At 38.5% G+C, this 22,300-nt stretch overlaps 1 protein-coding gene across 3 annotated transcripts in view; it reads left to right on the forward strand.

Annotated features, from left to right (window-relative positions):
- Nucleotides 1–386: 386 nt before the first annotated feature.
- The window catches only part of sik3 (SIK family kinase 3), a 313,609-nt gene continuing 291,695 nt past the window's right edge, over nt 387–22,300 (forward strand). For all 3 annotated transcript variants that reach the window (XM_041174165.1, XM_041174167.1, XM_041174166.1), the window contains exon 1: nt 387–598. In XM_041174165.1, coding sequence (XP_041030099.1) covers nt 443–598 — 156 coding nt within the window. In that variant the 5' untranslated portion in view covers nt 387–442. The remainder of the gene's footprint in view (nt 599–22,300) is intronic.

Raw genomic sequence — 22,300 nt, forward strand, 5'->3', positions numbered from 1 at the left:
ATATACAGTAGCTGGATGAATGGGTGCCTGACTGAGATGCAAAAGGAAACACAAGCTTCAAGCCACTTCCAGCTCATTTGCATTGACGTCAGCGCTCCCGGCTCTTCCATCACCGTCACCGCCGCGGGTGCCAGGAAAGGGGGCGGCGGGGGGGGGGGGGTGGTGGGAGGAGAGAGAGAGAGAGAGAGAGAGAGAGGAAGGGGGCCAGCGCGCGGCCGGGAGCGCGGACGTCGAGGGCGCCGAGGGCGCGCCTCAAGCCCCTCCCCTCTTCCCCCATGCCCCCGCCCCTGCCTCTCCCCCCCCCCCCCCCCCTACCCCCCTCCAACACCCCCCCCCCCCCCCTCCCTCCCCCGCCTCCCTCACTGCGCCGTGAGCTCCGCCGTGTGCGCGCGCGATCGAGCGAGCGGGCGAGCGCGTCGCTCTCGCTGCTGTTTTCGACAAGATGGCGTCCAGCGGTGCCGTGAGGAACGGGAACCTTCCTCAGCCGCCGCACAAAACCGGGCCGGCCAGGATCGGCTACTACGAGATCGAGAGGACCATCGGCAAGGGCAACTTCGCCGTGGTCAAGCTGGCCACTCACATCGTCACCAAGGCCAAAGTAACGTATTCAAAAGCTTTTCCTTCTACCCCCTCCTTTTTTTTTTTTTGCACAGACTTCTGTATATCTCACAGATATCTACGGTCACATTTACACCACCACCCGCCCCACACACACACACACACCTGAAGTAATAACCTCCCAACTTCTATCATCTCTTCTCATGGCTCTTGGCTTCTTCTCTCCACCCCCCGCCACCCCCCCCCCCCCCCCCCCCCCGCTCCCCTTCCTTCCCTCTTTAGACTGCTGAGGGGAAGGTGCTTTACCCTCTTTCCCCGGTTGCTGCTGAGCTGGGAAATGGGTCTTTTTTTTAAACAGATTGTGGATCTTTCTGAGAGGGAGGGAGGGAGGGAGGGAGGGAGGGATCGGGGGGTAGGGGAGGGGGGGGGGGGGGGACTACACAGTCCCGTCTGTGTTTGACAGCTGTCATTGGGAGCAAGTGACGGGGAAATATGTCTTGTGCACCTCTTTCCATTCCCCCCCCCCCCCCTCCCAACTTTACCTTTTCTCCCCCACCACACTCCTTCCTCAGTGTAGGTTTTGTTAAGAGCAGAGAGAGGTTTAACCACCACCACCACCACCCCCCCCCCCCTTTTTTTTTCTTTTTGTCCGTCTCTCTTTCGGTCCAGCCAAAAGAGGGTTTTTTTTTGGTGTGGAAATGTTACACTCAAGTCCTTTTTTTTTCTTTTTCATGTAACACTGTCCGGCCGGAGGGGGTCAGGCCAGGCCAGGCCAGGCCGGAGCTGTCAATTCGGCCTGCCCTTTGCACACCAGCCCCGTCCCGTCCCTTGTGAAAGTGTTTGTCTTCCCATAAGTTTTAGAAGAAGTTTCAGGGACTGTTTAACGGCTAGTGTTCCCGTCTGGATCCTACACTTTGAAGTGAGTAACCTGTACTCAATTAAAACATCCAGTTAATTTCAATCTCTGTCACTTCGTGAAATGAAAACATTGATTACGGATTTATCAAAGTCGAATCATGTTTATAGTTTATTTCAAATAATATTTGGGCATACTGACCATTGCTGCTTGCAGGGATCGGCAATAATTTACTATTGTAAAATTGATCTCAAAAGACTCAATTACAGGTGTAATTACAGTACTTAAGTTTCAGGGAGCAATTTGGGCATTTACCCATTTCTAGTGTGTTGAATACAACTACTATTGACTGGTAGATTTCTTGTAATCGCTCATTGTATGGGGCAAAAATTACTCATTAAATGTCGGTTGTTTAGTAAAATGGAACATTTTTGATTTGCTAGGAATATTTAATGGAGAAATAGGTGTCAGATTTCACAAAAACCGGGGGTGGAACGGTGGGGGTGCTAACCATCTGTCAATTGATGTGCATTAATATTTTTTAGTAAAGATTGAAGACTAAGACGTCCAGTTTGTGTTCTGTAGCTCTTCAAATTTTATAGAATAGCAGACATACTGCAGCATAGTTTGTAAAATGGCTTATACTACCACTAAAATAGGTTGAACATTGCATTTCCATATTGTAGTGAACTGTTTTTTGGTAAAGTTTAATTTTACTGTGTTTTATGACATATCCAAAAATGGGAGAAGCTTTTAATCTATTAGTATAATCAGTAAATTTATTTGTATGCTGCATTAATTTTCCCTTTATATATTGAACAAAATAGAGGCAGAATTGCTTTCTTTTCTAAGATATGAGCCAATGATAAAATTGCACTTGTGTGAAATAATGCCATTGGTCGTAATAGTTGGTGTTAATCGGATATTCTAAATGACTCTGTGCAACATACTAAGGGGTGTCTTGCTTTACAGTAACAACTTAAATGTTTAATGTATGGCATCCAGCCAGGAGACTGATTTGTTAATGCCTTTCTTAAGGTTAATCTTAGTCAACTGTTTTTGAAATAAGTGCCCATTAAAAAGTCTGCTGGACCATGGTGATATAATGTGGCTACTGCACTGATGTATACACAATAGTTGGGAAGATGTTTTCTATACATAATATTACAGCTTGAAGATAACTTATGTATCGACCACCAACACTTTTACCTGTATTTGAAAGCTAGGAGTTCTGCCAACAATTGTTTACTGTGTGGTTCATCTATAAATTTAGAGTTTAGTAATCTTAGAGATTTCCGCATGAAAATCTCTGCACTGTATTGCAGCAGCGGATTAATTCATAATGCTGCCGGCACACCGTGTTTACTGTTAGCGGTAGAATCTCTATTTTGTAGGCAGTTGAGTACAACCTGAAAAATACCGGCATTGTTTTTTTTAAGAGACAGTTTGTAACCTTCTTTCTTCTCTAGAGCTGCATCAGCCAGGCATGTCGATTTTAGCTTCAGTTAATTGAGAGTGAATAAAGTTAGTCAACAAAGTTAACAATGGACAAAAATTATTATTAGTGTTGCTTCGTTGATTGACAGTAGCGTTGTGATTGTGATGTAGAGATATCTTATGGCATGATGGGATTTATTCTTCCATTTATTATGGTTGTATGATCTCCATCCCCAATACTTTCAGGATTTAGATTTGGAAATTTATTTTTTAAATCAATTTTGAGTTCTCTCCTAACATTTTGTGATGTTTTAAAAATGTACGTATACTATTATTTATAACTTGTGGAAGTTTTTTGAACATAACTTATTTCTGACAAAAAAGTACTACTACTACTATCTCCTACTCCTCCTCCCCCCGCCCCCAAAAAAAATTGGCATTTCCCCTTCCTGAGATATATATCAATTTGTGACTGATTGATAGAGCAAGCATGTGACTTGCTCTTAGGTTTTTGCCAATGCTGCTTTGTATTCGGTCACTAGGATATGAACAAGAGTGACCCAGAGTGAATCATCCTATTCTGGTGTGGGAGAATCTTATCAGTGTTTTCAAAGTAGTGAATTTATTTCATAATCTTATAATGTTTTTGGTGCAGAAGTGATATTGCATGATGAAAAGCTTGAGGGTATTCCAATATATGATGTTAGGAAACAATTATGCCTTTTTTCCCCCTCCTATTTTTCCTTCTTGTTATAAACCCCACAGTGAAGCCCATTGTCACTATCCTTTTTTTTGAAGTGGGAAATGAAGAGAGGTGGTCCAAATCACGGCTTGTTCACAGCTGCTGTCCAGCTTACTCCGACTGGATTACTTTAAATTTACTTTCCTGATGTAGGATAAAGACCCATGTTAGTTTTTTTTTTCTTGCCCCTGAGATAGAATGTTCCATTTTGTAGCATTGCCAAGTAAGGATTTTATTTTGATTTCAGGGAAGTGGGAGGAAAGCCAGTGAAACATTGTCGTGCTTCTATGAGGAAATGTTGGTGAAATGTTGACTTTAAGCTCTGCTGGCATATGCCTGACCAGAACGGTCTTAGTGGTGCATGTAATGAGACAGAGCTATTGAAAACAGGTATGAGGTTAACAGATGCCAAACACATCCCCAATTTGGATTGGGCTGCGTTTGTTTCCACACTTCTAAATTGACCTCCAAGTAATTTCTATTTTTATGTGAAGTAGACTTCTAAAAAATCTAGACTAAGTACCGTAATTATTTTACTCTCCAATTATTGCCCTAAGTAAGATCTGTATTAGTCACAGCGGGATTCGTAGGTACAGGGGTATTATGAGTTTTGAAGTGTAATGAAGGCTGGAAATGCCACAGCTCTTTCTGACTAGTTGATAGGTAGTCAGAGAAATTTGTAGAAGTTATATTTATATGTTAACGTTCAATTAAGCCATTACAATTTCCATGCTAATGCGACACTGAAAAATTAATACCGTTGCCTACTAATTCAAAATTGTTTTTTTGGGATAAATATTGAATTATTCAATTATTTTAAATAAATTCTAATTCAGAGGAGTAATCTAGTATTTTCCTACTGTGGAGTCAATTTTTGCAATGTTGTCATGAGAACATTATAAACATAGTCCTTCAGTGATAGCATGAAGAATATAAATGCAGAAAATTGGTTATTTTGAGCAAGCTTATCATCCAATAATAATTAAAGTACTGCATTTTTGCTTTCAAATAGTCCATTTGACCATCAGTAATCTGGCACCACTTTCTAACGAGTTCAAAGGCAAAGAGTAATAATGCAACTCTGAGAGGGTCAATTTCCACCATTATTGGGCAGTGTTAATCATATGTTGCTCTGTTTGATTGACAGGGATCTGGACCAATGCTGGCAAAAGCAGGTTGTGCCATAATTTCTTGGGTTTTAGTTAATGCAGTAAAGGCGACAATCTGCACAATACTCATCAATTCAGAACTTAGAACTTTTGCGACTTAAGTCCATAATCAGGATCAGTGTTAATGTTGTAAGCCCATTTTCCTTTTGTCAGAAATCCCTATCACTTGGAGCCAGCCTGCTTGCCTCTGAGTGTTTCCAGGGAAACAATTGCTGCTCCTGCATCATTACTGGTCTGACTCTGACATCACTGACTCTGCAATTGTGCACACAGGTAGAGCATATGCGTGTGATTTTTAAAGATTTTTTTCTGTTATGCAGGGAGAGCAAGAAGGATAAAGAGGCAGCAGTGGGGATAGCAGCAGGCCTGGACAGAGAGAGGAATGGGGTATGGTACAGGGAGAGTACAAGCCAGCCTCAGCCTAGAACCCATGATCAATGCAGTGTATGGCATATTAGTGTATTACAAAAATTATATGTGAGAATGTCACAATTTTCTAAAATACTTGAAGTTTATGTTCATGAATTATGAAATCAGAACTCCCCTGTGATTATTTTATTGTCACTGCTTATCCAAGTGCTACCCAATTACATCTCATGATCCTTCTCATTTATGTGGACTTTATTTTTAAAACAGTTTATAAATTTTGATCAATGCGAAAATAAAAAAAAATGCTATGTGTAAACTAATTCCTTCCAACTAGTTCTAGTACATGATGATGACGTTAATTTTTTGTCAACTGGTGCTACCCATTTTAATCTCTGTGCCTCCTTCATTGACCGTGAGGTTATTGCAGCACTCTTCAACTGCCTGACCAATATTAAGACCTGAGCTGAGATTTCCTCCAGTTTTAGAGCTGGCAAAACTGATGCTATTTTTAGCATTGACCAGTACCTGCATGTTTCAGATCTTGACTTCTTCAACCTCAATACCACTTCAGTTAAGTCTGGAGGTGTGGCACTCTGGGTTGCTGCTAAGCCCCAAACTATACTGCTGCTTAATTACCTCTGCCACTGAAAGTGGTTGGAGGTAATGTTTTCACCATTAGTTTTAGAGCTATAATGTTTCCAGACAGACAAACTGACGCATTTCAATGAAACTTGGTACACATATAGGGTATGGCCCAAGGAGGAACTGATTAGTTTTTTTGGCAAAGATGTGATTCTGGATCTGGGAATTTTTTAAAGAATCCATTAACATTGGGCGATAGGGCGAATTGACTTTTTTTTTTCAAACGTTGTGGGATATTTTATTTAGAATGTTGTGGATTTTCAGAACTGCTATGGTGGAATTTGTCACAGCTGCCAAATGTGAATGGATTTTTCAGAGCATGTTGTTGGATGTTGATTGGCCTGAAGCCTCCTTAGTGAGATGGAAGCTCGTAATAAAAAGATTCATTTTGAGCTTTTTAATTACAGACTGTCAGTCAGGCAGGGAGAAGCCTCAAGGAAGAGCTGCGTAATTGTAATAACATTAAGTTAACACAGCATGGCTGCGGTAGTTGCCCTCTTTACCTTTTTTTGGAACTTTCTTCTGCCTCTATAGCATCTGACTCCATCTCTACCTAACTACTTCTGCTGCCTAAATTCACAGTTTTATCCCAGGAGGATTGGCTTCTCAACGCCAGCCTCCACAAACTACAATTCATTTTGACTGCTGCTGTTGCTGTCCATGTCCTAACTCATGCTCCCATAATTCCTTGGGCTATCCACTAGCTATCCACATCCTTGTCAATGTTTTTAAATCCCTCTAAGGCCACACTTATCTTATTCAGTGATCTCAGTATGTCCCTGCGTGAACCCTGTGTTTCTCCAACACCAGTCACAGTTCTCTGCTCCAGTGCCTTTGGCTGTTCATTTAGCTATTGTGCCTATGCCCTCCAGAGCTCCTATCCCTCTGTTTTACCATTTCAACCCCAGCTTGCTTTCAAAAGCCTGTTAGTTTTTCCTGTGTGCCTTGCAAAGCATTTTGCTGTATTGAAGCGTCCTTTAGGGACATCAACTATTTTAGGAAGAAATTATCTCACTCTAAGTAAAAAGACTTCACACTGCATGGGATTATGTGGAAAAAGTGAATAAAATAATTTATATTGTGTAGAATTTCAGCTCACACTACAAATGTGAATTGTGTTCAAACACCTCAGTAAAGTTCATTATTCAGATTTAGCTCTTTTCTGTGTGATTTATCAGATTATCAGGGTTTATATGTCACAGTGAAGATTAATTTTACAATATGTCAGAATATTGTGATAGATTTTCCAACTGTAGTAAATGTTCCTGGTCTCTTCCGGTAAGGATTACACTTTATTCTTTGTAGAAATAATGAATAAAGCCTGCTTACTAGGGAAATATGATAAAGAGATCAAAACAATGCCAACCAGTTTGGATTGGTCTGCACCTTCCGTTAATTATATATCGTCATTCCCCCTTCCACCCATCAACCTGTTGTTGTTCAATGTGAATCTATTTTAGGGATGTTGAGTGTGTTGCTTTTTGAACTTGGGGAGGCTGATGATTGGCATTTGATCACCTTGTTGGCATTTTAATGTATACATAGTGATGCACAGATCTCACATTTCTGTGGGACTGGCTGAATGGACCCATAGATCCATCCCTGTCTTTTGTTTTTCGTATGCTTACATGATGAGTATATGTTGGAGCTTTTGAAGAAATGTTACATTTATATAATGCCTATTATACCCTCAGAACATCTCAAACAGCCAATTAAATACTTATGAAATGTTAACACTCTTGTAACGTAGGACAGGACCAATTGAAGATTGCCATCTTTCACTCCAATAGGCTGATGTGTGACTGGAAAGACTAGCCAAACCTTGGAGCACCTTGTGAACAATGGCTTGCTAAGATCTTTCCCTTCATAAATAGCTTCACTTCACTCTATATCACCAGAAGCCATAGACTTGAAGATGAACTTGGATGCCAACATTCAATGTTATTTTTCAAGCTAGCAAACAAAATCTTTTTTCAAGCAAGAGATCATGTTGGTGTACATATGCCATTGGAAAGTTGCCCCATGTCTTGTTGATTGTTTTAGAGATTTATCCAATATAGGTGGGAGTCCACCGGTGTGGACCAGATGTTCTGAACTTGGTTTACAGTAACTGGTTGCTTCATAAGAATTTTTTAAAAATTCATTTACAGGATGTGAGCATTGCTGGCTAGGCCAGCATTTATTGCCTATTTCCATTAGCCCTTGAGAAGGTGGCGGTGAGCTGCTGCCTTGAATTGCTGCAGTCCCTGCGGGGTAGGTACACCCAGAGCGCTGTTTGCATGCTGTTTCATTATTCCTTTGCACATTAAAAGGTGATAAATAGCATAGAGAAAAAGTAATTTGGTTTGCAAGCACACTTTTTTCTTTATTCTTTTATAGGATGTGGGTATCACTAGCAAGGCTAGCATTTGTTGCCCATCCCTAATTTCCTTTGAGGTGAGGGGCTTGCTAGGCCATTTCAGAGTTAACCATATTGGTGTGGCTCTGGAGTCACATGTAGGCTAGACCAGGTAAAGATGACAGATTTCCTTTCCTAAAGGACATTAGTGAACCAGATGGGTTTTTACAACAATCGATGAGGGTTCACGGTCACTTTACTTGAGACTAATTTTATAGTTCAGATTTATTGATTGAATTCTAGTTCTACCAGCTGCCATGGTGGCATTTGAACCCACATCCCCAGGGAATTAGCCTGGGCTTCTGCATTCCTAGTTCATTGACATTACCACTATACTACCATCTCTGTAAGCATTATAAGAGACAGCAAAATGATCCATTGAAGTTTATTTTCATATGTATTGTGTATTGCCAACTATGACAGTGGTTAGAGGGTGTCAAAGTAAAAATGGTTTGTTAGTCTGAAACTAAATTCTACAACTTGAATTTTGGGATCAAGGCTATTTATTTCTATTTAACTGTGGGAAAATACATTGTTTGAATGCAAAGTTGTTGACCATTTTGTCCACTTCTGTGTTTTGAAAGTAATACTACCTGGAAAGTAAACATTTAGAACTACCAAATAAAGCCTAAGTTGTTTGCCAGATTGTTTTAGCTTGTAAATAATGCCCAATTTCACTTAGCAGACTTATGCTGTTAATTTTTAAAATCATAAAATATGCAAGTATAGGAGGGAAGAGATGATACAATTCAAGTTTGTGTATGTAATCTGTCATCAGATGCCTGTTGTAGAATTTCATAAATACTGCATTTTTTTATCTTGAGGCACAAAATTTTGTTTTGTTTACTTAACCATTTTCATATTGATTATAAACAACTTTGCATCACAGTGGAAAGCAAGTTTTTGTAAATGTATCATTAACAAATATAGCATCAACCTCTGATTCTACAGTACAGTCACACTTCACAGCTTTATTAAAATACTGAAATTGCTTCACACTAATGTTAAACTTGGAGTGTAAATTAGGTGTGAAGGCCAAATTGACTCCTAAGTGTGGTGTAATGAGAGATTTGCTCTTCCAGGTGTAGTGACATTTCACTTAGTTTCAGTGTTAGGCTGGTCTCTGACACAGATCAGGCTCAGAATTAAAGTGATGTGAAACTCCTTGACACTGATGCTATGGTTGTAATGTAAGTATTTGCCATCGTGACTTAGATATATTTTGCTGTTCCTTCAACATTGATGGGCCAATTTCCTGGGATTTCATACTTGACACCATTCTTGGAGCACCATTACAAAAGGACCACAGAAGTTCAAGAAGGAGGTCCACCTAGGAACGAGCAATAAATTTTTGCTTACATCCCAAGAACAGATCAAAAATATGCTGTTTACAGTTCAGAAATTATATTTCCTCTTGATTCATTCAAAGCCAAGCAGATTACTTGAAATTAGATTATATTCAACTCTGGTGGTTTGTGGGTCACTTTATTAATATTTTCCAAGCATCCCTTTGGTAAAGGTTCACTCTCTGCATGATGCAGATGATGATCTTCCTATTGCTGTTTGGAAATGTGTAATACATGGTGAAATGGATTGTTGTTTGTAGTATGTCTGGGACTAATATAGGAGTTTGAAAATTTCTAATTTGTCCTGCCAGTGCTTATTTTTTGAACTATGTTCCCAGTAAAGAGAAAAATACAGATTTTAAAAAAAAGAAAGCATTGTGGTTTCTAACTGCACCAGCCATTAGTGAAGGCATTTCCTCTTAATTGATAAAATAAAAGATGTCCAAGATGCAATTCTAAATCCGGTGGCCTTTGTTGAGAGCTGGCATCTTTAAAAGCTGCAGTCAGTCGTTGCTTCATTGCAGTCTTTGGTCAGTAGCTATTTATAATGTAGATTGGACAAACTGACCCTGGAGAAGAGTGGAGGTGTAGAAACTTCCATTAGGGAGCAGAAGCCATGTAGGACTAATCAAACCATAGACATTTAGAACACAGGAGACTGACCATTCAGCCAAACATGCCAATGCCAGCTTTGTGCTAAAACAGTCCAAAATTAATTCCAATGCCTTTTACCGCTTCATTGTCTTGTGTGTTCCTCTGCATAAAATATTTATCCAATTTTCACTTAAAATATATCAGTGCCTGCCTCTACGTTAATATTTTTTTCTAACCTCTTCTTGCTCCTTTAGTAATAATTTTAAATTGATGTCCCCTTGTCACTGATTTCTCAACTGGAGGATACAATCTTTCTATTTATTTTATCAGAAACCTTTCAACTTTTTAAAAACCTCAATCTAATCTGCTTTTAGATTTCTCTGCACTAGATAATAGACCAATATTTCAAATCTTTCTTCATAATTATAGTTTCCCATTCCTGCTATCATTTTTGAGATTCTATGCTCTATGCTCCCTCTGATTTTAACGTTCTTTTTATAATGGGGCACCCAAAACTACACGTGATGCTCTTAATTATAGTCTAATAATGTTTTCTACAAATTTCCCGGCTTGATTTCTATGCCTTTTCAACGTAATAGAAAATAAATTTAATCAATCATTACAGGAACATTCAGCATATAACGTTTTGTGTTTCATGAGCATGCTCTATTTCAAATATATATCACAGTAAGAAGGTTATCTAGGCTTATAGAATTTCTTATTTAAAAGAACAGATGGCAATTTTCTCCATTTATCTATTCTTTCCAAATTGCTTTATTTATGTTGTAATGGTCTGTTACCTTGATCGGTGGGCCATTTCACCTATGGTGATGTCATAACCAAGTCTATTCCTGTCTCAAAAACTCAGCAGGTCTGGCAGCATCTGCTGAGAGGAACACAGTTAATTTTAATTTTTATTATTATTTTTGTTTTGGATTTATTTTTATTTTTATTTTTGTTTTGGATTTCCAGCATCCGCAGTTATTTGCTTTTATCTATTCCTATCTCTCCTGATGTCCATTTCCATGTGCTTCCAGCAGGAGTCCTTGGTACATTGGCTAGATTTCCCCCATCCTCTATTAGCCCAGAGACTCTGAGCAATTGTTGAATTCTTGCACTAACCTAGCTTAGATAATCTTAACTCAATAACACTATGGATTGAACCTGGAGTCTCCATGGTCTGTATAGTGCCACAGTGCCACACCATGCTGATTTGCTTACCAAGTTAAAGTTTGGATTAAGTCTCTCTCTCCTGTTAACATTGCACAAACAATCCTGTACCTCTTTTTAGAGGGCACAAGATATGAATGTGCAAACCACACATTAGACTTTACAGTTTTAGGGAAATACATTCAACTTTCTTATCTATATTTACCCTTGGATTTTGAAATTTGATCTTGTGTGTGTCCAAGTGGAAGGTGAACAGTGTTGTTTGAGTTGCGATTGGTAGGTGGCAAGCTAATAAAAACCCAGTCTTCATTCCTCCCCTTCAGTTAGTATCGATGCAATGACATCAGAAACAAACCTTCAGATTGTACCTAGATTACGTACTGAATTAATTTTTGCTCTGACATTTTTTAATTGTTCATACAATTTGACACAACAATATTCTTGACATTCAAGAAATCTGACAGAGTGCTGCAAGTTCTCAGAAAAGAGGGAGAAGTCTGGGTAACTTTGCTGCATTTTGACATATTTTATCTAATGGAGAATTTATATTTGATATAAATAGTCTGAAATAAAAAATGAGTTGTCTAATTTTAAAGGTTGAAGCCAAGTGTGTACAGTTTTTAACAGAAAAGGATGCAAAGGGCTAGGAGCAAGTCATTTGATGATTTTGCAGCTCTCAGATAGATATATGATGTAAAAATGTGTTTCTAATACATAACAGATGACAGAAGATGTTTTTTGAGTGTTATGGTAGCTGCTACCATGCACAGCTGTATCCTGCAATAGCAGCTAAGTTGAGTTCAGGTTCCATTAGCTTTTTATTTATGTGTGGAAAGTATTTCCAATCTCAAAATATTCCATATATTACTTTTTATCTTTCTAATATTGAGCTAACATACCAAGAAAATTAAGATCTATTGCTTCTGTTTTTAACAGAAATGTGTTGTCCGTACAAAAGTACTGGTCACTGTAATGATGCCAAAGATGCCCTCATAGCTTAAAAGTCTTATGCGGCCTATTGTTAAAAGGACTATAGTATTGTAGTTGATCACTTTCCAAGCAGAATACAATTTTTTCATATTTTTCAAAATGCATCCAGAATACAATGTGAATAAAAGAGATAACCATTAGAAAAAGCATCCCAGGTAAAGTTTTCAAGCTGATATGTACAGATGGCATTTGGCTCCTTGTTTTATCTTTTCAGCATTCACCTTCAGAGACCAGACTGTTTTCACCTATAGTTGGAAAATGATACCGCTATTGACCAATCTTGATCCAATCCCAAGTAAGCGATATAATGTAATAAAAATAGCACTTATATGATGTCTTTAAAGTTAAATGTCTCGAAGTGCTTTATACGGGTTGAAATGGAGACTGAGCAGTGAGTTAGATCTTAGGTGTGGAGAAGAAGGTAGGTATTTAGGAAGTTTCTATAGATGGCAGAGAGGCAGCTAGCAGAATAGCTTTAGGGACAGCATTTCAGTTTGAGATTAGGGCAGCTGAAGTTGCTGTTTGATTGTGGCATGTGATGAGTTGCAGAGGAGCCCAGAATCGGAAGAATGGAGGTGCTTGCTGGTTTGCATTGTTCAGAAAGTTTGCAGAGGTAGGCATGGGTGATGTCCTCGAGAGACATGTAGCTGAGTGCAAAGTTTTTGAATTTCAGTTTGTGGAGAAGGAGAGGCAGTGGAGGGTGGCAAGGGCAGGAATGCTGGCTGAGTAGGACTTAGTGGGGGATAGGATGAGGATGGTAAGATTTCAAGAAACGTGAAGCTGTTCCAGAGAATATCCTAATAACAATAGTTTACATCCTTGCTATCAAAGTATGGAACCCATGCAGTATGTTCCCTATGACTATTTGTTCTTTTTATAATGGGTGACCTAAAACCACCCAATACTCTTAATGGGAGCCTGATCAGTGTTTTATACAAATCTTTTGTACATTATACCCTTTCAGCATAACAGAAATAACTCTTTGATCCAACCTGCTTACGGTAGGCACCACTGTTCTTAGTTACAGAAATATGCAACTAGTACCACTTTGTTTTATGTTTCATGAGCATGCTGTATTTAAAAAAAAATGTTTACAGAGTTGACTGATGATGGCATACAAAAACTTTGGAGGGGAGAAAGGAGGTTAGATATGATACATTTTTAGGAGAAAACAAAGGGTTGAGGCTGCTCTTTTTAAACAGGAGGGTGATGGTAGTCTTGAATGGAGGATGGACCACAGCCTGACTGAAATGAGACATTGATGATGTAAGTAAACATCTGTTGAGAAGAGGTAGTTGTGTACTTGTGTAGTGAGGAGTCAGGTTGGTAGCAGCGTTGGGGGGGAGGAATAGAGGGCATAGAAGGTGGGTGTCATGGAGGAGATGGGCTTGATGAGGTTCGGGGTGATGGGGTTTAAGCTGCAGACTGGATCCTAGTTGGTACATGAATATGAGGAGAGTTGAGGAGCAGAAGGAAGACGTGGCTGAGGCAGCAGTATAGATAGGCTTAAGCTGTGAACTGAGGCATTGCATGAACCCACATTAGATATTGGAATGATGGAGGAGCTGAGGAAGGTGGCTGGGTGTCTAATAATCTGCTTCTAAACAAATTAACTACATTCATTTTCAGAGAATTTTTTTGAGCTTTCCAATTATATATTCTAGTGCTTACAACAAGTAATGAGATGAAACTAATATGACCTCAATTTACATCATACACTAAGTAACACTTCAGTTTAAATGGTGAGATTGTTGTAGCGCCCACTCTTACAATGCAAAACCTCACTATAAAATTAGGTTGATGTTGACTAAGTAACTATGTTTCTGTTTAGTAATAAACTCTATCTAGAGTTCTCCTCCCTTTTTAATCAAATTGACAATGTAATGGTGTTTGTTGTAATTTTTTCATGTGCACTCCTCATGAATGAGCTATGAAGCTAATTTATGGCACTGCATTCTAGTGAGAAGAAAGCAAATTAAATGCACTCCTCACTCATGGATTTGATTGCAAAAACTCTATTGGCATTCCAGTGGTGTCCTGAGGGAGTGCTGCATTGCCAGAGGTGCTATCCTCTGAATGATAAGTTAATGAGGGCCTTTCTCTGTTTCTGTGGTTCAGCTGGATATTAAAGGCCCTTTGCCACTATCTGAAAAGCAGAGAATTCCCAGGTACTCTGGTCACTTCTTCTCCCTTAAATAATACAACCAAAAACGGATTAACTGGTTATTTATTTTATTGTAATAAAGCTGATTTCAGTGAGCAAAATGGTTGCTGTATTCTCCTGCGTAATATTCACTGTTCTTCAAGGTGATTGATTTCATGTTGAGTCCTTTGAGATGTTTCTGAGAGATGTAAGGCATTTGATGAATGAAAGATTTTTTCTTTGTATCAGAATTTGAAAACTTCAAGAATAAAAATAATCAGAAAATGTTTTCAAAGAAAAGACGTTGTAATTTTTTAACAATGTAATTTAATGTGTAGTTTCATATTAACTTTGGTCTGATTTTACTCGCCTAATCTCCCTTCCATTCCTGTTGTAGGTTTTGACATAGCAGACATTATATTCTGATCAGAAGCGCTGGTGACTTGTAGTTGCTGGAAGGTGTGCAAGTGTAGATTTCAGGACATCCCCTTCTTATCTTCTTTTCACTTTGTCACTCTGATAGAATGACAGGAATCAGCAAATTGCAGTATAGGGGAGAAAATGGATGCAAAGTTTCTCCTATTGCTGTGAGACACAATATATTGGAGCTTGCAACTTCAAATGTTCTCTGCGAATGTGAGTTTAACAACACTTTAATGGCAATATATTTAGGCATTTTCATTTTGCCAGTTGAGTGGCTGCCTAGACGTTTTTCTCAATTCCACAAATCGGATGGCAGTTGCAGAATACATGCTGTGTGTGGTACAGTGGAGCTATTTCATATTGCAGCACATCAGATGCCATATAACCAAATTGAATCGAGCACAGTATTTAAAACCAGAAGCATAGATAAAATCCTTGCCCACAAGTTCCATTTATGTGTTGTATAATTGGAGCACATTTGTAATTGCTCCATGAAATGCCAGCAGGGATTGCATTCGTCTACTTTGCTATGCTTTGGTTTGCAAGCGCAGTAGAACATGAATTATTAGCTTTGAGAGGATCCTTGTTATTTTGAGGACCTGCTATCTGGAATTGGATGTGCCAAGCTTGCATGACAATCTCAAACCTCCCCCCCTTACTTTCTTTGGATCATTGTTGGGCCAGTTAATGAAGTGTTGCATTACTTAAGTAGGATAGGGAATCCAAAAAGAAGGGCAAGAAAATAGCAGAAATATGTAATCAGTGAGACAGTGAGCAGGCATCCAGTCTTGCTGCTGACTTCTTAGGCTGCTGAGGAGTTGTTGAATGTACATGATATTGACCTGTTCACCTGTGTACAAGGGGCTAAGCCTTTGGGACCTTGTGTGGGAAATTGTGTGGATCTCAAATGTAAAAAGCTTTGTTACTGGGTTGGGAAAAGTCATGCTGTTGTCATGTATGGGTGCCTGAAATAGCTGACTTGACAACCTCAATATTAGTTATAATTGCTGTGACTACTTAAAAAATGTACTCTGGTTTCTACTTACTGACAGACCCTTTGCTTCTAACCTGCCTACACCGTACTATTGGATCTAGCATTATATTATTTCAGTGGTGTGAGAAGAGATGTGCTTTGCTTTCAGCTTCGTCTCTTCTGAGTGTGATTTTCACGCTTGGTATTATCTTTAAATCAGCGAGTACTGATTCAGTGTCTGGTTTGATATTGGTTTTGTCTGCAAAAGTGATAATTAAAAGACCTAAGATAATAGAGAGACTGGGTGGTGGAGTGAGTTAGAGTACATTACTTTCACCTCTGGGATCTGATCTAGAATGCAGCCTGGCTGATAGGATCAAACTTTAGTTTGTACATATTGCATTCGAACAGCAGCTTCAGCTGTTCATTCCATTTCAATGCTGAGCCAGGTAGTGAGAGACCATTTTCACAAAGTAACTTTTGAATTTCTGTGTTTAACCGTGCATCTACCCTGCTTGCAGTTGTGCCTAAATAATGGTTATTTTGACAGCAAAATCTTTCTTTAATCTTATGCCGATAACTTTCAATCTTGTATTTTTCAATTTTTTCTTTTAAATGAATTAATTATTGTAGTACTGGCTGTTTTTATAGGGTGCATGTGCCACATATTTGCCATTCTGGGTAACATTTTAAGAATAATTTTGTACTCACATCTTTTAAGTTTGTACTCCCAGTCTAAATTAAATCATCTGTTTACATTGCCATTATTCATACTTCTCAATATTTAAGACCAGGATCACAAATCTCTCTGTTTTTGATTGGAAAAAAAAAGCTTTGTTAGCTTCTTTGTATGTTAGAATGCTAAGTTCTGGAATCATCCATGTTCCTTGCTATTGCCTGAATCCTCTCCTAAGCCATGGTCAAACGTTTATGCAGTATTCCAGCATTTTCTCATTCATGATCAACGCAAGGCTAAAATAACATATTGTAACAGAGTAAGCTAAATGTCAAACTGGTAACAGTAACCACTGTTATTTCATAAATAGAACCTTAGAATAATGAATGTTAAGTATCAATTTGCTTTACCAATATTTGCACTGTTTGTAGCTTTATGTTGCACATGTGATTGTTAAAATGGCTTCGTACTGATTAGCGACTTTTAAAAAGAAATTCACTGGCATCAGCAGTCCTGTCCAGTTGAAGCTGCATTGAACTATCTTCCACAAGTCTTATTGGTCATAGGTGTAGATTGTGTGAATTCTACACCCTTGAGGTGAGCTGTTTTTTGGAGGCCATAGTTTGTTTTTCAAGAAGTACTGTTACAGAAGATTATGACTCACTCATAATTTTGGATAACTCTGTATTTGGTAACAGAAATATTTCTTACTTGTCTTTAATCCAATCATAAAGAAAAATATAAATTCATATTTTTAATGTTTTTGGGTGAAATTATTTTTTAAACAATCCACAGTAGCCTTGTATATAAACTATGTTAATTCACTTCCCTGATATTGTTTGCTCCTTCTAAGACGATAGCCCCATAATTGTGAAATAACATCAGAAAGCGCTGGACTATGATATGATATGATATGAAATACTCAGCAGGTCTGGCAGCATTGTGAGAAAGAAATGGAGTGACCTGAAACATTAACTCTGTTTCTCTCTCCACAGGTGGGGCCAGGCTTGCTGAGTGTTTCTATAATTTTCTGTTCTTATTTCAGATTTCCAGCTTTTGGAGTAGTTCACTGTTGTGTTAGCCTCATAATTGTCATTGTTGCAATTTAAAAACTGATGAAAATGAAACAAAAGGCTATTAATTGTAGTTCCTCTCAGCTTACTTCCAGAAGTGACCCTGTTGGTGAGATTCTAAAGTAAGGCTAATTGGCTCTCGTAAATGATAGAAACAGAATGAAAAGAGTGCACAGCTAGAAAGTTGGATAATATCTGTACACCAAATTTTAAATTCTAGTGGATTTGCTGTGCAATGTTTATGCAAGAAATAAGTAATGAGAATGGGTATTCCTAAACCGTTACTCAATCTGAAGAATGGTTATTGATTTGCTTTGATGTAACTAACTGTTAGTTTACAACAATACTATTCTTAAAACTGTAACCTACCAAACAGTAGATATAGAAATTCACTGCCCTCATCAACCCATTAATTTGTTGAAAATTTATAATTCACTCATTTATATCCATTGTCAATTTCTAGATTACTTGAACCAGTTTTTGTTGTGTGAGTGATTTGCAGTGATTATGCGCTGGTAACGTATTCTCTAAACAATAGCATCGGTTTTGGTTTCCTTAACTAATCATTTGTATCTGATTACTATATATTATTACATATTTGGAATAGGACTAGACATTTTGTGCCCCCCTTTAATGAACACTACTACTGTACTGTCTCTAATCTACCACAAAAGTTGTAGCCTTGCTATAAGCTTGACTTCATTAAATCTTGCATTTACTTGTATCTGTACTTCGGATAAAGTGTTGAAATGAGGTCTGATTTGTCATTTTACATGAAGGTGGATATTAAAGATCCCATGGCCGGATAATCCAAGAAAAGCAGGAATCTCCCGACATCCTGGCCAATGTTTCTCCTTCCACCATCACCACCAAAAACAGATTACGAAGTTGTTCATCATATTGCTGTCTGTGGGATTTTTTAAGCGTCAAATGGTTGTTGCATTCTTCTATTTGCAAGTACATTTCAGAATAGTTAATTGTATTTAAAGTACTTTAGATCTGTCAGCCATGATAATACACTATATAAATACAGATCTTTAATTTTCAATTTGTTTTTGGTGAAAAATTCTTCTTCTCTGATAATATGCTTTTCCTGACTCTCTTTCTCACCAGTAACAATCCTTTCCCTTTATATGTCTTGGTGCAGGTGTAATCATCGTAGTATTATGTGATACAGCCTTCGATTCATGCAAAAATATTGAGACAGCATGAAATTCTTGTTGTATGTAAATAATATCGTAGAGGAGGCTGTAAACTTGCTCTTTTCTTTACAACAGTAGTAATGTACTGCTCTATGGAACTGATACATAATTAGTAAATATATAATTAGTTTCTCTACAGTAGCCTGATGTTAAGTTCAACAGGTTTTTAAATTTAACTTATTTAAACTTATGGAATCACATGAACAAAGACTGCACATATCACTAATTATTCAAGTTCTCGCTTGATGGATTTTTGAGATTTGAGCCCACACTCCCTGGGATTTAAAGATTGAAAGATAATCTAATTGAAACACAAAAGATTCTGAGAGGACTTGGCACGGTAAATGCCAAGAGGCTGTTTTACTTGACTGGAGAGTCTGGAACTAGGGGCATAGTCTCAGTATAAGGGAAAAGTCATTTTGGATTGAGATGAGAAGGGATTTCTTCGCTCAGAGGTTTGTGAATCTTTGGAATTCTCTAACCCAAGGGGCTGTAGGTGCTCGGTAGTTGAGTGTATTCGAGGCTGAGATTGATAGATTTTTGGACTCCAGGGCAACCAAAGAATATGGGGATCAAACAGGAAAGTGGAGTTGAGGTTGAGGATCAGTCATGATCTTGATGAATGGCAGAAAAGGCTCAAGGGGTTGTGTAACCTGCTTCAACTTCTTATGACAAATCGCCATTGGAGATAAGAGGCAAGCTTACATGGCCCAAAAATGCATTCTAATTTTGTGATTCTTCTTATTCATAATAATAATTAAGAAAAAAATGAAATGTATGGTATAATGTCAGGGAAACAATGACATGCAGCTTTTGGTACCACTCTGGAGACTTTCGCTTGTGTTATCTAATTAATTTCATTTGAAGAAATATAAACCCCATTTACTACTCAGTAATCTACCCTATATTTATTTTTAAACTTCCCTTCTGCTCTTCTTGGTTGAAAGATCTGGTAAGTGACCTCTTTCCCAAACCTGTACTTGGCTACTGGTAATAGGAGTAGGCTGGGTTGACTCACTCCCACCCCCTTTCCTCCTCCCTCTGTTTGTGGGGAAACAGCTTGCGTCTGCTAACAATCTGACCAAAATTGAAAGATTACTCTGTGGGAGAACAAAGCCATGTTCTATTTCCCTCTGTTCCAACATGCTAATACAGTAGTGAACAACCTCGCCAGGCCAGCAGTTCGTATCCTCTATTTCTGTTTCATCTAGTCTGGTTGCCATGGTTTATGACTATTACTGTGGGGAAAAATGTGTGCTTTGACGGTTGTTACGTATTCTATTTATCAGTTTTCCTGTAGAATCAGAACATCGCTGTACAGGCCTTTTGTTTCCATGAGTTTTTTTTTTAGCTATTTAGAAGTATATTTCCGCTTTGCATATCTACTTGATTGAGCCATGAGAAATACCACATAGTATTATGATACATATTTACTGCAACATGGTTCCCTTTTGTAATTATTGTGTTCTATGTTGTATATCATACTTTTGATAATCCTAAAATGGTCATTGCAAAACCATTTTTGGAGAATTGAATTGTTTTCAGGAATTGTAATAATTTACAATGTTTTTTTCATTTCAGTAGAAACCTTTTTCTTAAGAAAAGCCTGCATGCTGTTTAGAAAGTATGAAACTCACAACTATTGCTGTTTGCTGCTGTCAAATAAAATGCCATTTTGACTTTTAACTGAGTTTTTTTAAAGCTTATATATAGGACAAATCTGTTGGTAACTCTGTAAAAATGAACATTAATATCAAAGTTAATTGTGATTTTATTGTGAGTAGGTAAATTCCTAATTCTACAATTCCGTTTGCTTGCATGTAAATGAATAATACCTTCAGGTTGCAATTTCTAAAGAATCTCTACTTAAACTGGTGAAATAATTTATGTGAAAGAAATACTAGTGATGTAAACAACATCATGATGAATAACAGTAGATATTGAAACAGTTTAAGTGTGGTTATTAGTCCCCTAAGAATCTAAACCTATTAATTCAACAATACTAATTCTTGGGACAGGGACTAAATAACCATTTAAAAAATGTATGCTGTTTAGTAGCTATTGCTGTGCTGATACTGCTAGGACTTGAATACATGTAGTTTAGTGAGTGAAAGTACATCACAATTATTCTAGGGCATGTTAGAGCACCAATTATTAAGTCATGTAGAAGCAAACTATTTGTTACATTTCTGACTCATCAGACTAGGTTTGTGAAAATAATTAGTCATCTTTTAGTCAGCTGAATGAAGGGTATTCCATGTGCCACAACAGGTCTTTTCTATGCAGTATGGTCTCAGCTAGTCTGATATGGTTGAGATTAGAATTCTTGATATTAAAGGGTAATCTCCCCATTCAACCACTTTTAGAAATGCTGATGTAGTGGGTTTTATCAAAGTAATAGGGCGATGGAGTTCAATGTCCTTTTGCACCTCCCTATAAAAGCTGTGATGAAATATCATCTAAAGTGTAGTAATGTGGGTAGATGCTGACCAAAAAGATGAAATGCATTCCAACAGGGTGAGGTCTGAAGAGGTCTGTCACAAATGTTAGAGAAGTCACCTCAGAGCATTATGGCAGAGACCAAGGAACTGTGTATTCCAAGTAGACAGGGCGAGAAAGTAGAAGAATTTTATTTCTTTCAAACAAAACATAAAATATAAGTATAAAAACATAGGGCAGGTTTTTCTGGTCGGCGAGCAGTAGTGGGGCCCGCTTGCCGACACTTAAAATGACTCGGGGATATGTCGGGCGTGTGTCCCGACGTCACCCCGCGCTGTTTAGATTTTCAGTTCGGTGGACGCGCAGCTGAATCGGCTGTGCGCCCGCCAAACTGTCAACGGCCTATTAAGGCCATTAAAAAACTAATTAGCCTGATTGATGGACCTGCCCGTCCAACCTTAAGGTTGGACGGGCAGGCCAGCAGCCCAGGCGGGCCTCGGAAAAAACATGGGCAGGATGAGGTTTCATGAGGGTTTTTAAAATGTTTCAATAAAAGTTATGGACATGTCCCAACTCATGTGACAGAGTCACATGAGGGGACATGGCAGGGAAATTTTTTTATTACCTGAAATTCAACTTTTACTTCGGATCCGATCTCTCTGAGGCAGAACTTTGCCTGAGGGAGCGCAAAAGAGCGCACTTCCCAATTGGGACGCCGATTGGAGGCTCGCTCGCCCACTCCTGCACTCCACCCCCCCCCCCCCCCCCCACCCCCAAACCACCACCACCACCACAGGGGGATAATGTTGGCCATAGTATGTATGAATATGTGAATCAGAACAATTGGCTTGGACTAAGTGGAAGTAAACTTCCAAAGAAGCATTCTGGCTGATTAATAATTCCATTATTTTGCTGGACTTGGCAACTGCATTAGGTTTCTTCATAATGTCAACAGCATTCACAGCTGAAATATAAAAAAAATCACCACCACAATGAGGACCCGTAGCAGCTCAAAAGGAAAGGATCATCAGCACTTTCTTAGAGCAGCTAGGAATGGGAAATAATTGTGGCCTGCCCAGCCTTGTGCCACCCTAAGAATT

Source organism: Carcharodon carcharias, chromosome 25, assembly GCF_017639515.1.
Source record: "Carcharodon carcharias isolate sCarCar2 chromosome 25, sCarCar2.pri, whole genome shotgun sequence".
Lineage (NCBI taxonomy): Eukaryota > Metazoa > Chordata > Chondrichthyes > Lamniformes > Lamnidae > Carcharodon > Carcharodon carcharias.